The following is a 17,425-nucleotide window of genomic DNA, read 5'->3' as shown; positions in this document are numbered from 1 at the left end:
AAAGCAAAACTGGATACACTGACATAAGACATGGACCTTCAAAGTAAAACAGGAAACAAGAAACAATTCACAAAGACGCAAATTGTACACTGAAATAAACCTACACTAAACACAGGGGCATAAGAACCAAACCTAAGAACTAAACCCTTAACCAGAATAAACTGAACCATAGAATTATAATAATAATCAACAAAGCACAACAAGAGAATCAGAATAAAACCTATAACGCAAAATCAAACCAAAACTCAAAATGCTCGGTCAAAATGACCTGGAACCATAAAAAAAACAGTAAATCTCAAGAACAGCCTGAAGATGAATTGTAGTTCAGAGTCACTGACACACAGCACAGACACACACTGTTGGTCTGAGTCTGAACATGATGATCATCAGAGTCGTCTGCAGGATGTTCAGGAGAGTTCATTTATGTCCTCAGATCGTCTGACTCACAGTTCATCTCTGTCACCTCCTGTCTGACCTGCAGGTGAGAAACAGGTGTGAGGTGTCAGCTGTCAGGTAGGTGATGAGTGAAGAACAGAACAGAATCTGTTTCCTCTTCAAGTTCAGGAGATTAGGTTAATAAATAATTTACAACATCTATAAAGTGTGAAGTATTCATACTGGTGGATTTTTCTGCTTTTTCATTTAAAAACACAGGATCTGACCAAAACTGCAGCATGCAATCTTGTTTTCACCATAAAAACATATATGATAATAAAAATGTACTAATTAGCAGGTCTGACAGGTCAGAAAGGGTCAGAGGTCATGTTGGGTTCATCCAGCTGTTCTATGTGAACATCTGGATGTGTTTGTTTACTATGAGGCTGAAACTTCTGAGCCTGTGATTCAGTGATAACAGCTCTGTCACACCAACCAAACTATACTGTGTACAAAATTTACAATGTTTATATACGAAGCACTTCAAACAGTGCAAGTTGACAGACTGACAGCAGCCATCTTCTCTCTGTAACAGCAACACCTGACACTAATTCTATCAGGACATATGTTCAGGTGGAGCCTCACATTCTCACAGGACATTCAACACTGACTCCAGAGTGAGGAGGACACATCTGTGCTGAAAATAACCAATGAAGGCCATCTGAGTGTGGATGGATGCTCGACTTCAGCAGTCAGTCAGACAGTTAATCCTTCAACAATCCTCTTAATTTGCACTGTTTGATGCACTTTGTATAAATTTGGGTATTTTGTACAAATAAAGAGTTATTTGGTTATGTGGGACAGAAATCTGTGATCATTGACCAGATCGCAGGTACAGCTGTGTTTAAGCCTGACGCTAAAGAAGCACATTTTCAAACTCGTGATGATTTTACTTCTCAAAAGTCTGAAACATGTATTGTAATGAGCTCTCATAGATCTCCAGTCTTTGTTTTTCTGCTGATTGAGCCAAAAATCCCATAAAAGTCACTCAGAATCTTGGGATAATTTTTGATCAGTCTCTGTCTTTTGATTCTCATGTTAAGTCAGTGACCCGCTCCTGCTTTTCTCATTTAAGAAATGTTGCCAAACTCAGGACTATTGCCTCCAAGGGTGAACTGGAGATGCTTGTCCATGCCTTCATCTCCTCTCGATTAGATTACTGTAACACACTCTTTTCCTGTCTGTCAAAAACTTCTGTAAATCACCTTCAAGCGGTTCAAAACACTGCAGGAAGGCTTTTAACCCACAGTCATATATTCTCACATATCATCCCTGTGTTAAACTCCTTGCACTTGCTCCTTACGTGGTTGGGTACAGATATCAGTTTAGAATCCTCACTTTTACATTCATGTCCTTACAAGGTGAGGCCCCCACTTATGTCACTGAGCTTCTTAAACCTTACTCTACAAACCGGATCCTTAGATCCACTGGTAGTGGTCTTCAAACTATTCCACAACTATTCACAATGGGAAACATAAATTGCATAATAATAAATAAAATGTTGTACATTTTTTGAACGGTCTACAGGGAGTGCAGAATTATTAGGCAAATGAGTATTTTGCCCACATCATCCTCTTCATGCATGTTGTCTTACTCCAAGCTGTATAGCCTCGAAAGCCTACTACCAATTAAGCATATTAGGTGATGTGCATCTCTGTAATGAGAAGGGGTGTGGTCTAATGACATCAACACCCTATATCAGGTGTGCATAATTATTAGGCAACATCCTTTCCTTTGGAAAAATGGGTCAAAAGAAGGACTTGACAGGCTCAGAAAAGTCAAAAATAGTGAGATATCTTGCAGAGGGATGTAGCAGTCCCAAAATTGCAAAGCTTCTGAAGCGTGATCATCGAACAATCAAGCGTTTCATTCAAAATAGTCAACAGGGTCGCAAGAAGCGTGTGGAAAAACCAAGGCGCAAAATAACTGCCCATGAACTGAGAAAAGTCAAGCGTGCAGCTGCCAAGATGCCACTTGCCACCAGTTTGGCCATATTTCAGAGCTGCAACATCACTGGAGTGCCCAAAAGCACAAGGTGTGCAATACTCAGAGACATGGCCAAGATAAGAAAGGCTGAAAGACGACCACCACTGAACAAGACACACAAGCTGAAACGTCAAGACTGGGCCAAGAAATATCTCAAGACTGGTTTTTCTAAGGTTTTATGGACTGATGAAATGAGAGTGAGTCTTGATGGGCCAGATGGATGGGCCCGTGGCTGGATTGGTAAAGGGCAGAGAGCTCCAGTCCGACTCAGACGCCAGCAAGGTGGAGGTGGAGTACTGGTTTGGGCTGGTATCATCAAAGATGAGCTTGTGGGGACTTTTCGGGTTGAGGATGGAGTCAAGCTCAACTCCCAGTCCTACTGCCAGTTTCTGGAAGACACCTTCTTCAAGCAGTGGTACAGGAAGAAGTCTGCATCCTTCAAGAAAAAACATGATTTTCATGCAGGACAATGCTCCATCACACGCGTCCAAGTACTCCACAGCGTGGCTGGCAAGAAAGGGTATAAAAGAAGAAAAACTAATGGCATGGCCTCCTTGTTCACCTGATCTGAACCCCATTGAGAACCTGTGGTCCATCATCAAATGTGAGATTTACAAGGAGGGAAAACAGTACACCTCTCTGAACAGTGTCTGGGAGGCTGTGGTTGCTGCTGCACACAATGTTGATGGTGAACAGATCAAAACACTGACAGAATCCATGGATGGCAGGCTTTTGAGTGTCCTTGCAAAGAAAGGTGGCTATATTGGTCGCTGATTTGTTTTTGTTTTGTTTTTGAATGTCAGAAATGCATATTTGTGAATGTGGAGATGTTATATTGGTTTCACTGGTAAAAATAAATAATTGAAATGGGTATATATTTGTTTTTTGTTAAGTTGCCTAATAATTATGCACAGTAATAGTCACCTGCACACACAGATATCCCCCTAAAATAGCTAAAACTAAAAGCAAACTAAAAACTACTTCCAAAAACATTCAGCTTTGATATTAATGAGTTTTTTGGGTTCATTGAGAACATGGTTGTTGTTCAATAATAAAATTATTCCTCAAAAATACAACTTGCCTAATAATTCTGCACTCCCTGTAATGTGGAACAGTTTACCTTCCCGGCTACGCACCATGAACGCTGTGGCTTCTTTAAAAAAACAGCGTAATGTTACATAATTTTCATGTGTAATATGCTGTTTCATTTGACATTGTTTTATACCCTCTTTATTTTGTTTTATTGTTTTGTTTGATGTGCTTTTATATACCCACGTGAAGCACTTTGTAATAGCTTTCTGTTTTAAAACGTGCTACATAACTTTTTTTTTCCTACTTACTTACTAAAACACCTGGATGAACCAATTGGGACCCCTGAACACACATGGGTTGTTAAAAATGTGGTGGGAGCTAAAATAAAATCTAAGTATATCCATTAATATGAATCATCACATCAGCCAGTGTGTTGTTCAGCTGTGTTGAAATTGTGGAAATGCAGGGTTGTTGGGTTTTCTCTTGGTTTGGTGGCCATGTTTCAAAACAAGATGGAGACTTTGCTATCTTCTGTTTGTTCATCTGATCCAACATTCAGATTATTTTAAATGTGTGAGTCTGTAATCTCAGTGACTAACAGAGAACCTGAGTGTAAATGTGACCAGATGAAGTGTGAGGTTGTGAGAAAGTCTCTGACTGCATTCATAGATGTGTCCTTTCAGCTGCTCGCTCTGATCCAACCTTTGGTCTCTAAGAAGAGGCTTCAGGGAGACGTTTGCTACGCTGGACTGTAGGACCATCAGAAATGTGTGCAGTAACAAAACAGGCAGCACTGAAAGCAGCTCTAAGTGTTTGTGTTGTTCAATGATTTGTTCACAACAACAACAATGGGACCTCTCTCATCCATCAGTCACCATGTGGACATTTTTCTGACACACAGTTGAAGCTGATGGACGTTTTGTGTCTGCACTAAGTACGTTTTCAGCAGCTATGGCAGCGGCAGGATTCACTTTCACAGACTCACAACCACCAGCTTCACCCCTCCCCTCCCCCTCCAGCTGTAGGCTTTAACATTGAGTTTCCCCACACATGTTTACAGACGAGTTAGAGAGCAAGAGAAAAAGAGACGGATTCATAAATGTCTTTGTTTCTGCTCTAACCAAACAATGCTGCTCTACAACTCTAGACTACCAGCCACAAAGACAACAGCTGGAGAAACATCTGTCTACCTCTGACATCCACCAGCTCATCCATACAACAAACAAACATCAACAACCAGTGTTACGTGTCTGCAGGCTGCATGTTTTCTTTCCCTCCCCTTTTGTTTGCCATTCCCTTAGGTCGCAGACTGCAGGCTGATGTCAATCTGTGTGACGTCCAACTAATTAGAGGAGGGAGGCCCTGATTGGACAAACCAGGAGTGAAACCCCTGATAAGGAGACTCACCTGTGGCTGGGAGCGGCTCTCTTCCCTCCTTGAATTGTTTGACACATGTGTGACGTTTTCCTGCTGTCTTTCTTTTGTTTGATGATTGTGGTGGGAGTAAAGTGGACTAGGTAAGTTTGGGGACCCCATACACTTACTCACGTAGAGTCTTTGTGTTAGAAACACTAGGTAAGTAGGTTGGTGCCACCCATGTAATTTTGAGCTTGTTTTAAGTTGAGGTTTAGGGTTTTCCTGTTTGTTGCTTTTCTAGGATAATAGCTCAGCTCAGCTAAGTTTTGGTTTTGTCTTTTTGGTGGTTTTTTTGGCACAACCTAACTGTCCCTTTTTCCCCCACATTTGTTGTTTGAGTCTGGGTTGTTTATTTTGTGAGAGCGCTGCCATTAAACCTTTTTTTCCATAACACCTGTACTGAGTTTCCGGAGTTGTTGTGTTACCCCCTCCTGCCCTAGGGGAGACGTAACAACCAGGAAGCAGCTTCACCTCTGATCACACACACACACACTCAACTCTACTCACTCACCTGGAGGAACAACATGAAGGTGGATGATGCTGTGATCCCATATTTGTGCTTCTTCAATTGAGACACCACAATCATATGTTCCAGCGTCTTTAATCGTCACATCCTTCAGAATCAGAGACACGTCTCCATCCTTCATCTGTTTGTCCCGCAGATCCACCCGGTTCTTAAAAGATGGATGCTGGCTGTCTAGAATAATGTCACCCATAAATTGAAAAAGCACATTTCCTGTCTTCAGGTCGTCTCTGTTCCACTCTACAGCAAAGATGTTGCTGTTTCTAGCTCGACATGTCAGAGTGACATCCTGTCCAGACTTAACTCTGATGGTTTTCTGGTCTTAAAGAGGAAACAACACAGAGCAGAGAGGTTAAAGGTCAAAGTACAATTATAATGAGAATGTTTGACTTTAACCCTTGTGTGGTGTTTGTATATTTGTTACTCAGCCAGTGTTCATGGGTCTGGTGGAACCACTAGAGTTTTGGCTTTCCAATTAACACTATCAAACAACTTTATGTTAAATTACTCAACAGATGTTTATTTCATCCAGATTACGAGCCATGTGAACAGCAAACATGGTTAATTTTTTCCCTTTACCTTTGTTTGATCACATTTATGAATTAATGTGCTTCTCGTTTTTTTTTTTTTACATAAAATCTTATAAAATAAAAATAAAATCAGTTATAAGCAAGTGTACATATCTTTATACCATAATTTGCAGGTTCTGATGGTATATATTGCCTAAAGGGGCAGCGACCTCTAAATGGCATGGGTCTCACCATACAAGGGTTAAATATTTTGTTTATTTCCTTTGACATTTGAGTTTTTAGTCATGTTGGATTTAATGAACCTCTGAACATCCAGCAGGTCACCAGTGACCCACTGAGGGGGAATTTTAGCCTCATGCTAAACATGCAAAGTGTCAGAAACTACAAGATGTTAGCTTCCACAGAACAACAACATGTGCTGATAATAAGTGAACATAATGTGTGAGAGAAAGCAGCCTCTCATTATAAGACACTGTGTCTCTGCATGCTGCCTTTATGTAGCTACAGCTGTTTGTATACACTGAACAAAAAGCTTTGTAGCTGAATACTGACTCCTGACACTACAACACATCACACTGACACACACATTACACTTCTTTGTCTCTGTCACAGCTGGATTACAGATGTTAAGGGACAAAAACTCAGTCAATATGAAAATAATTATTAGAGAAATATTATTAACATGCAAACAGGCTGATCATCTTTATCTCTGATATAAACACCATTTAGTTTATACCAGCTGAATTTCAAGCAGAGTGACACAGTTACAGTAGATATCACTGTGATTCTTGTACTCCTGATGTTTTTTATCATAACTTACCATTAGGAAACCTGAGTTTAAATGTGATCAGATGAAGTGTGAGGTTGTGAGAAAGTCTCTGACTGCATTCATAGATGTGTCCTTTCAGCTGCTCGCTCTGATCCAACCTTTGGTCTCTAAGAAGAGGCTTCAGGGAGACGTTTGCTACGTTGGACTGTAGGACCATCAGAAATGTGTGCAGTAACAAAACAGGCAGCACTGAAAGCAGCTCTAAGTGTTTGTGTTGTTCAATGATTTGTGCACAACAACAACAATGGGACCTCTCTCTTCCATCAGTCACCATGTGGACATTTTTCTGACACACTTTGAAGCTGTTGGACGTTTTGTGTCTGCACTAAGTACGTTTTCACCATCTACAGTGGGGCAAAAAAGTATTTAGTCAGCCACCAATTGTGCAAGTTCCCCCACTTAAAATGATGACAGAGGTCAGTAATTTGCACCAGAGGTACACTTCAACTGTGAGAGACAGAATGTGAAAAAAAAGTCCATGAATTCACATGGTAGGATTTGTAAAGAATTTATTCGTAAATTAGGGTGGAAAAGAAGTATTTGGTCACCTCAAACATGGAAAATCTCTGGCTCTCACAGACCTGTAACGTCTTCTGTAAGACGCTTTTCTGTCCCCACTCGTTACCTGTATGAATGGCACCTGTTTGAACTCATCATCTGTATAAAGGACACCTGTCCACAGCCTCAAACAGTCAGACTCCAAACTCCGCCATGGCCAAGACCAAAGAGCTTTCGAAGGACACCAGGAAAGTATTGTAGACCTGCACCAGACTGGGAAGAGTGAATCTACAATAGGCAAGCAGCTTGGTGTGAAAAAATCAACTGTGGGAGCAATCATCAGAAAATGGAAGACATACAAGACCACTGATAATCTCCACCGATCTGGGGCTCCACGCAAGATCTCATCCCGTGGGGTCAAAATGACCATGAGAACGGTGAGCAAAGATCCCAGAACCACACGGGGGGACCTGGTGAATGACCTGCAGAGAGCTGGGACCAAAGTAACAAAGGTCACCATCAGTAACACACTACAACGGCAGGGAATCAAATCCCGCAGTGCCAGACGTGTTCCGCTGCTGAAGCCAGTGCATGTCCAGGCCCGTCTGAAGTTTGCCAGAGAGCACATGGATGATACAGCAGAGGATTGGAAGAATGTCATGTGGTCAGATGAAACCAAAGTAGAACTTTTTGGTATAAACTCAACTCGTCGTGTTTGGAGGACGAAGAATACTGAGTTGCATCCCAAGAACACCATACCTACTGTGAAGCATGGGGGCGGAAACATCATGCTATGGGGCTGTTTTTCTGCCAAGGGGACAGGACGACTGATCCGTGTTAAGGACAGAATGAATGGGGCCATGTATCGAGAGATTTTGAGCCAAAACCTCCATCCATCAGTGAGAACTTTGAAGATGAAACGAGGCTGGGTCTTCCAACATGACAATGATCCAAAACACACCGCCCGGGCAACAAAGGAGTGGCTCCGTCAGAAGCATTTGAAAGTCCTGGAGTGGCCTAGCCAGTCTCCAGACCTCAACCCCATAGAAAATCTGTGGCGGGAGTTGAAAGTCCGTGTTGCTCGGCGACAGCCCCAAAACATCACTGCTCTCGAGAAGATCTGCATGGAGGAACAAAACCAAAGGTGGAGGAGTGTGTTTCATGGTAAACAGAAAGTGGTGCGATGCCAGGAGCATTTCTACTCTCTCCAGCGGCTGCTCGCCACATCTGGAGTTCCTGAGCATTAAGTGCCGCCCTTTCTATCTGCCCCGTGAGTTCACCTCAGTCATCGCCACGGTGGTCTACATCCCACCCCAAGCGGACACAGGTATGGCTTTGTCCGAATTACATGATGTGCTGAGCTCGCTTCAAAACAAGGACCCGGGCGCAGCCCTCATTGTAGCAGGAGACTTTAACAAAGCGAACCTCAGACAAGTCATGCCAAACTTTTACCAGCATGTCTCGTGTCCAACGAGAGGGGATCGGATTTAGGATCACTGCTACACGCCATACAAGCAGGGCTACAAAGCTGTCTCACACCCGGCTTTTGGGAAGTCTGACCACAACGCCATCTTCCTCATTCCCCAGTATAAACAAAGCATATGGAGGGAAGACGTGACCACGAGGGAGGTAAAACGGTGGACTGCCCAATCAGAAGCTACGCTACAGGATGCACTCAACGACGTCGACTGGGACATGTTCAGAGCATGCGCAGTCGACATCAATGAGTTTACGGAAGTAGCAGTATGCTTCGTCAATATGCTAGCGGAGGAGATTATCCCCACTGCGAGAGTCACCACATTCCCAAACCAGAAACCGTGGATCGACAGATCGATCCGCACTGCAAAAACGCCAGGACCCCCTCCTACAACGCGGGTCTCGCCACTGGCGATATGAGCGCCTACAAAGCGGCCTCATACGGCGTGCAGCGCGCGGTGAGAGATGCCAAACGCCGGTACCGGGAACGTGTGGAGTCCCGCTTCCACTAGGGCGACACACGGAGTATGTGGCACGGACTACGCACCATTACAGACTACAAAGCCAGGGACACTGCGCCGATCAACGCCGACTCTGCATTCACCAACGAGCTGAATCGGTTCTACGCCCGTTTCGAGGTTAGCCAGGCGGCTAATGCTATCTACCGCCTGACTACCGAGGACAGTGACGTCATCAGCGAGAGACCGGTGACCAGCATCGCGGAGCATGATGTCCGAGCGGCACTGAGGAGAGTGAACACAAGGAAAGCGGCGTGGCCAGACGGCATCACCGGCCGTCTGCTGCGCTGCTGTGCTGACCAGCTAGCAGGTGTGTTCACTTACATCTTCAACGAGTCCCTGGCGAAGTCTGTGGTCCCCACATGCTTCAAAAGATCCACCATCATCCCTGTGCCCAAGAACAGCAAACCCTCATCCCTGAACGATTACCGGCCAGTTGCACTGACCTCGGTAGTAATGAAGGTGTTTGAGAGGCTGCTGAAGAACATCATCTCCTCCTCCATCCCAGACACCATAGATCCGCTGCAGTTCGCCTACAGATCCAACAGATCCACAGAGGATGCCATCACCCACGTCCTACACACCACTCTCAGCCACGTGGACAAGAAACAGGGTAACTATGTGCGAATGCTGTTTGTTGATTACAGTTCAGCGTTTAACACAATAGTGCCCTGCAGACTGTTCACAAAGCTGAGGGATCTGGGACTTAACAGCCGCCTGTGTGCATGGGTGTTGGACTTCCTCACTGGCAGAACTCAGGTGGTGAGGGTGGGCAGGTGCTTCTCCAACAGCATCACCATCAACACAGGAGCACCTCAGGGATGTGTCCTCTCGCCACTGCTCTACTCCCTCTACACTTCAGACTGTGTGGCCACCCATGGCTCCAACACCATTGTGAAGTTTGCTGACGACACAGTGGTGTTGGGTGCCATCTCCAACAACGACGAGGCGGCCTACATGGATGAAGTGAAGAATCTGGCATCGTGGTGCCAGGACAACCACCTCCAGCTGAACGTCTGCAAGACCAAGGAGCTGGTGGTGGACTTCAGAAGGGGTCAGCACAGAGACTACAAGCCCATTATCATCAATGGAGCTCCAGTGGAGAGGGTGCAGTCCTTCAAGTATCTTGGTGTCCACATCTCCTCAGACCTGACATGGGCTGCCCACATTCAGGTCCAGACCAAAAAGGCTAGGCAGCGCCTGTATCACCTACGACAACTGAGGAAGTTCAGGGTCTCTCCAAAGATCCTCAGGATTTTCTATACAGGCGCTGTGGAGAGCATCCTCACACAGAACATGACATCGTGGTTTGGGAACAGCTGTGTGAAGGACCAAAAAGCTCTCCAGAGAGTGATCTGTACAGCAGAACGCTGCTGCAGGATTGCTCTCCCCCCGCTTCAGGACACCTACACCAGGAGATGCCGGACTAGAGCAGCGCAGATACTGAAGGACCCGTCCCATCCTGGCAACAAACTGTTCCAACTTCTGCAATCTGGTAGAAGGTTCCGCATCTTCCGGGCAAGGACAGAGAGACTCAAGAGGAGCTTCTATCCCCAAGCCATCCGTGCCCTAAACACACACACCCGCCCTCTCATATCATCTATAATTGACTGAGACAGGACTCTTCCAGACACTCTAAAACCAGGAACAATGTACATTTCAAATTCCTTTAATTTTAAATATGTTTATATTGTCTATCCTGTAAAATAGTCAGATGTCTATTCATATTAATGTACAGAATTCACCTGCTTGCTGCTACTACTGCACATTCACCCAGTGTATATACTATATATATTAGGGGTGCAACGATATTCGTATCGATATTGAACCGTTCGATATAGTGCTTTCGGTTCGGTACGCATATGTATCGAACAATACAAAATTTGTAATTTATTTTATCAACTTTCCTTCTGACGATGCTGTCTGTGTTTAGCGCTCAGTGAATCTGCGTTCGACTACTCCGCCTAGGCTGCACTGTCCAGCGCAGATCCACTGAGCACTCAACACAGACAGCATCTCAGAAGGAAGAGCGCAGGGCAAGCTAGCGAGACAGAAGTTAAGCTCTCCTTGGAACATGGACCAGATCTGGCGTTTGGAATTATTTTGGTTTTCATGTGACGTATGACCCTGAAGGTAAGCGAGTCATGGACTAAAGTAAAACAGTATGTTGGATGTGCCATGCAATGCTAAATTACATGGGTGGGAACTAGTGTGTTAGCGCAGTTAGCTCGTTAACGTGTTGGCCGTCTAGCCCCATGCACGGGGCGATCAGGGGTAGCTTGTTAACGGAGATTTGCCATGTTGTGGTGTTAAGGTCATTTCAACGAGATTAACCTGAAAGCACTAGTGGGAACACAACGAATATGACTGCACATTTACGCCGACATCATCCTAGTGCAAAGACAAAGATGAGTGATTCCTCAATCAGATATAGGGCTCGCAATAATATTTTTTCAGTCGGGCTACCAAAATCTATCTCTGCCCTGCCCGTCGGGCTATTGTAGGAAGGAAAAATATATGTCAATGCTTTTGCATTCTTTCAGAAATGTAGCTGGGTAATTATGTCATTGGCATCGGTGAGCCACTGTCAATATGTGACATATTGAAGTCGCGTTTGAATTTGCGCTTGTTTTTTTGCTTTCACTTTGCAATCGTGCGAACTGTGTATAGAGAGCGACAGCACTGATCTGTGAGTGATGATAATTTGTGCACCAATTCCTCTGACATCGTCTTATTAATCGTTAGCTTACTATGCAAACATGACAAGTGAAATCTCCCGCAGCAAGCTTAAACATGTGAGAGGTTGATCGTGCAGAGAATCGCTGAGCTTATGTGAGTGCGTGTGTAAAAGCAGCAGGATATATATTTCAGTTCTGCTGAGCCAAATAAGACAGGTCAGGGTGAAGAAGTGACAGCCAAAGAAAAGCTTACCACAAAACGGAGAAGTTATGACAAATCAGAATATGAGGCAAAAAGAAAGTGCAGCTTTATGGTTTCATGGACAAAAGAATTTCTGTGGCTGCAATATGATGAGCTATATAACCAGGGCTGCACATAAGTGTTGCGCATTCACTGTCAAAATAAAAAACACGCACAAGGGTTAGGGTTAAATTTAAAAACTGTACTTTTGAGTTAAAATATATATTTATAATTTTAATAAATGACAAATTAAAAAGGCATGAACATTTTTTTTGTATCGAAAAAATATCGAACCGTGACACCAAAGTATCGAACCGAACGGAACCGTGAATTTTGTGTATCGTTGCACCCCTAATATATATATATATATATATAATGTTCTTCCTCTACACCCCCCCCCCCCCCCAATTTTTGCACATGTCGAGGAGCGTGTCAGGCTACATTTCACTGTGTGTTATACTTGTATAACTATGCGTGTGACAAATAAAGAACCTTGAACCTTGAACATCACTGCTCTCGAGAAGATCTGCATGGAGGAATGGGCCAAAATACCAGCTACTATGTGTGCAAACCTGGTAAAGACCTACTATAGTAAATGTTTGACCTCTGTTATTGCCAACAAAGGTTATGTTACAAAGTATTGAGTTGTATTTTTGTTATTGACCAAATACTTATTTTCCACCCTGATTTACGAATAAATTCTTTACAAATCCTACCATGTGAATTCATGGATTATTTTTTCACATTCTGTCTCTCACAGTTGAAGTGTACCTCTGGTGCAAATTACTGACCTCTGTCATCATTTTAGGTGGGGGAACTTGCACAATCGGTGGCTGACTAAATACTTTTTTGCCCCACTGTATGGCACCGGCAGGATTCACTTTCACAGACTCACAACCACCAGCTTCACCCCTCCCCTCCCCCTCCAGCTGTAGGCTTTATCATTGAGTTTCCCCACACATGTTTACAGACGAGTTAGAGAGCAAGAGAAGAAGAGACGGATTCATAAATGTCTTTGTTTCTGCTCTAACCAAACAATGCTGCTCTACAACTCTAGACTACAGCTGGAGAAACATCTGTCTACCTCTGACATCCACCAGCTCATCCATACAACAAACAAACATCAACAACCAGGAAGCAGCTTCACCTCTGATCACACACACACTCAACTCTACTCACTCACCTGGAATGACAATTAGATTGATGCTGCTGATGAACTTCCATGAGCTTGTTTCTTCCATGTAGACAGCACACACGTATCTTCCAGTGTCACCAGTGATCACATCTTTCAAAATCAAAGACGCGTCTCCATCCTTCATCTGTTTGTCCCGCAGATTCACTCGGTTCTTAAAAGATGGATGCTGGTTGGATGGATCAAAGTGCCCATCCTCGTACAAAAGAACTGATTTCAGGTTAGCTGTGATCCACTTTACAGCAGTGATCTTGTTGTTGTTTGGAGCTCGACATGACAGAGTGACACTCTTCTGTCTAAACTCAGCTCTGATGGTTTTCTCGTCTGAAAGAGGAAACAACACAGAACAGAGAGGTTAAAGGTCAAAGTACAATTATGATCAGAATGATTGACTTTAAATATTTTTGTTTATTTCCTTTGACATTTGAATTTTTAGTCATGTTGGATTTAATGAACCTCTGAACATCCAGCAGGTCACCAGTGACCCACTGAGGGGGAATTTTAGCCTCATGCTAAACATGCAAAGTGTCAGAAACTACAAGATGTTAGCTTCCACAGAACAACAACATGTGCTGATAATAAGTGAACATAATGTGTGAGAGAAAGCAGCCTCTCATTATAAGACACTGTGAGTCTCTGCATGCTGCCTTTATGGAGCTACAGCTGTTTGTATACACTGAACAAAAAGCTTTGTAGCTGAATACTGACTCCTGACACTACAACACATCACACTGACACACACATTACACTTCTTTGTCTCTGTCACAGCTGGATTACAGATGTTAAGGGACAAAAACTCAGTCAATATGAAAATAATTATTAGAGAAATATTATTAACATGCAAACAGGCTGATCATCTTTATCTCTGATATAAACACCATTTAGTTTATACCAGCTGAATTTCAAGCAGAGTGACACAGTTACAGTAGATATCACTGTGATTCTTGTACTCCTGATGTTTTTTTATCATAACTTACCATTAGGAAACCTGAGTTTAAATGTGATGAGATGAAGTGTGAGGTTGTGAGAAAGTCTCTGACTGCATTCATAGATGTGTCCTTTCAGCTGCTCGCTCTGATCCAACCTTTGGTCTCTAAGAAGAGGCTTCAGGGAGACGTTTGCTACGCTGGACTGTAGGACCATCAGAAATGTGTGCAGTAACAAAACAGGCAGCACTGAAAGCAGCTCTAAGTGTTTGTGTTGTTCAATGATTTGTTCACAACAACAACAATGGGACCTCTCTCATCCATCAGTCACCATGTGGACATTTTTCTGACACACAGTTGAAGCTGATGGACGTTTTGTGTCTGCACTAAGTACGTTTTCACCAGCTATGGCAGCGGCAGGATTCACTTTCACAGACTCACAACCACCAGCTTCACCCCTCCCCTCCCCCTCCAGCTGTAGGCTTTAACACTGAGTTTCCCCACACATGTTTACAGACGAGTTAGAGAGCAAGAGAAGAAGAGACTGATTCATAAATGTCTTTGTTTCTGCTCTAACTAAACAATGCTGCTCTACAACTCTAGACTACCAGCCACAAAGACAACAGCTGGAGAAACATCTGTCTACCTCTGACATCCACCAGCTCATCCATACAACAAACAAACATCAACAACCAGGAAGCAGCTTCACCTCTGATCACACACACACTCAACTCTACTCACTCACCTGCAGGATCAACACTCAGGTCGATCACGCTGATGAGGGTCAATAAATCTGCTCCTTCTGTGAAGACACTACACATGTATGTTCCAGCATCATTAATCGTCACATCTTTCAGAATCAAAGACGCGTCTCCATCCTTCATCTGTCTGTCCCGCAGATTCACCCGGTTCTTAAAATATGGATGCTGGTTGGCTGGATCAAAGTGACCATCCTGGTACAAAAAGATATTTTCTGGTTCCAGGTGATTTCTGCTCCAATACACACCTCTGATTTTTTTGTTTGGAGCTCGACATGTCAGAGTGACGTCCTGTCCAGACTCAGCTGTGATGGTTTTCTCGTCTGAAAGAAGAAACAACACAGAGCAGAGAGGTTAAAGGTCAAAGTACAATTATGACCAGAATGATTGACTTTAAATATTTTGTTTATTTCCTTTGACATTTGAGTTTTTAGTCATGTTGGATTTAATGAACCTCTGAACATCCAGCAGGTCACCAGTGACCCACTGAGGGGGAATTTTAGCCTCATGCTAAACATGCAAAGTGTCAGAAACTACAAGATGTTAGCTTCCACAGAACAACAACATGTGCTGATAATAAGTGAACATAATGTGTGGCTCTCATTATAAGACATGGTGATGGCCTGGGTGATCTGGCAGCAGAGAGCGGGACAAGAAATGGGCAAATAGTTCAAACTGTGAGTGCACTTTATACACATGTATGAAAAGAAGTAATTATTGCCTTTGTGTGTCAACCCAGCGTCGTGTCTCCTTCACACACACTCCTCCAGATGAAAATAATCCTCCTGTACTTCTTGTTATCTCAGAGAGAAACTCAGTTTAGTTCAATCTCACCTGCAGAGACGAAGACAAGGACAAACAGCAAAGTGCAGCAGAGCAGCGCAGTGCCAGCAGCCATCTCTGTGTCAGTATTTGTGCTGATCCGACTCTTAGTTTGTTCTAAATGTCTGAGTCTGTGGGAGTTTTCAGTCAATAACAGAGCCTGACTTTAAATACTGACTACATCAGATTACATTTAAGCTTGAAATAAAGCTGAAAGTCTGCTCTGAAGAACAGATCTGACTTTCAGCGGCTCACTCGACTCGTCGCGCCGTTTGTGGTGCATTCAAAGACCTCGGAAATCTCGCTGTTTGGTAAAGCAACAGGCCCACGTGACCTGGTGACTGTCACAGTGTAACAGCTGCCTGCTCAGTGTAACCAAACACCGTGGTGTTATTTGTGTCTGATCTGCGATGAAGCTTCTGCTGTGGATATGTGATAAACATCAGGAGGCAGGTTCACTATAACCAAACCTCCAGACTCACAGTAAACATCACGGCAGTGTTATAAGATACAGCATCCACCATGTAGAACAAACCTGATGACACCAACTAAAAACCTGAAAAACCAACCAGACTGCAACAAACATGCAAACTGTGGGCTGTCATCAGGGTGACGTCAGATTGATGTCATAAACACATCATAAAACATCAGTTTTAGTACTTAAGCTCACTAGTAGGTGCCGTTTGTCTAAAATAACTGCAGATGAAAACATCTGGAATATGTCAACAGTATGTCAGTCTCTCTTCTGTCCTGTAGTCTGAGTGTAGCCATTGTATCAGTGGGACAGCACTGCCACCATGAGGTCAAACTGGAGCATTGCAGGTAATAATTCTCAGCCTGAACACTGTTGGAACATCAGACCTCCTCACACTTTGAACTCGTTTTTATTTGAGTTTATTCAGTGTTTCTAGTTTCACTTTGATTTTATTATTTTCTTCTCTCTGTGGTGATTCTTTGGTTTTCTTAATATTTCTGTGCTTCCCTGTTTGTGTCAGCATCTTGTCTCTCTTTTCGATCACTTCCTGTTTTATTTCGAAAGACTCTGATCTCATTTGTCACTTTACTTCCTTTTTCTTTCACTAAACACAGATTCCTACCTTTATGCAGTGACCCTGAAGTATCTGCAGCTGCAATCAGAGCTGGTTGAATCTCTAAACACCTCGATTACCTCCTTTCAGATACACTGAAGCCTGACCTGCGTCTGAGTGTCATGGACTTATGTGGAAGACCAAAATCCAGACTTAGTTCTGAGCAGGTTTTAAGATTGTTTTTTTTTCTTAATATAACAATTAAAACATTTAGACACAAAGTGTGAGGAACACTTTGATCTCATTGTTTTTCTGAATGTTTTCAGTTTCATTTTGATTCTATTATGTTCTTCTCTCTGTGGTGATCCTTTGGTTCTCTTAATGTTTCTGTGCCTCCATGTCTGTGTTTGCTTCACTGTTTCCTCTGTGTGGCTCATGGAGGAAGCTTTGATCTGTGTTTGGTGTTTCACTGACTGAACAGACGGCCTTTGCTTCTGTTTGCTTGTAGAAGACTGATTACAGCAGGATTCATAACAG

At 43.4% G+C, this 17,425-nt stretch overlaps 1 protein-coding gene across 1 annotated transcript; it reads right to left on the bottom strand.

Moving 5' to 3' along the window:
• Positions 1 to 295: 295 nt before the first annotated feature.
• On the bottom strand, positions 296 to 16,114 carry LOC146635059 (polymeric immunoglobulin receptor-like). The gene is made up of 5 exons (XM_085344932.1): positions 15,873 to 16,114; positions 15,026 to 15,361; positions 13,346 to 13,678; positions 5,381 to 5,713; positions 296 to 475 (listed from the first exon to the last, which is right to left on the bottom strand). Exons 1-5 carry the CDS (start codon positions 15,934 to 15,936, stop codon positions 444 to 446), a joined length of 1,098 nt encoding a protein of 365 aa, XP_085201058.1. The 5' UTR covers positions 15,937 to 16,114; the 3' UTR covers positions 296 to 443.
• Positions 16,115 to 17,425: the final 1,311 nt, after the last annotated feature.

The sequence above is a fragment of the Diplotaxodon limnothrissa genome, linkage group LG3 (assembly GCF_057381915.1).
Source record: "Diplotaxodon limnothrissa isolate DT_005_m linkage group LG3, D_limnothrissa_male_GT1.1, whole genome shotgun sequence".
NCBI classification, from domain to species: domain Eukaryota; kingdom Metazoa; phylum Chordata; class Actinopteri; order Cichliformes; family Cichlidae; genus Diplotaxodon; species Diplotaxodon limnothrissa.
This window is presented reverse-complemented; position numbering and strand designations above follow the sequence as displayed.

Bases quoted from the DNA above. Each gene is read 5' to 3' on its own strand.
- LOC146635059 (XM_085344932.1), bottom strand. From the start codon at position 15,936: ATGGCTGCTGGCACTGCGCTGCTCTGCTGCACTTTGCTGTTTGTCCTT. The intron at 15,362-15,872 runs GTGAGATTGAAC...TTCTTCTTTCAG, and splicing joins CCTTGTCTTCGTCTCTGCAG to ACGAGAAAACCATCACAGCT. The intron at 13,679-15,025 runs GTGAGTGAGTAG...TTCCTCTTTCAG, and splicing joins CCTGAGTGTTGATCCTGCAG to ACGAGAAAACCATCAGAGCT.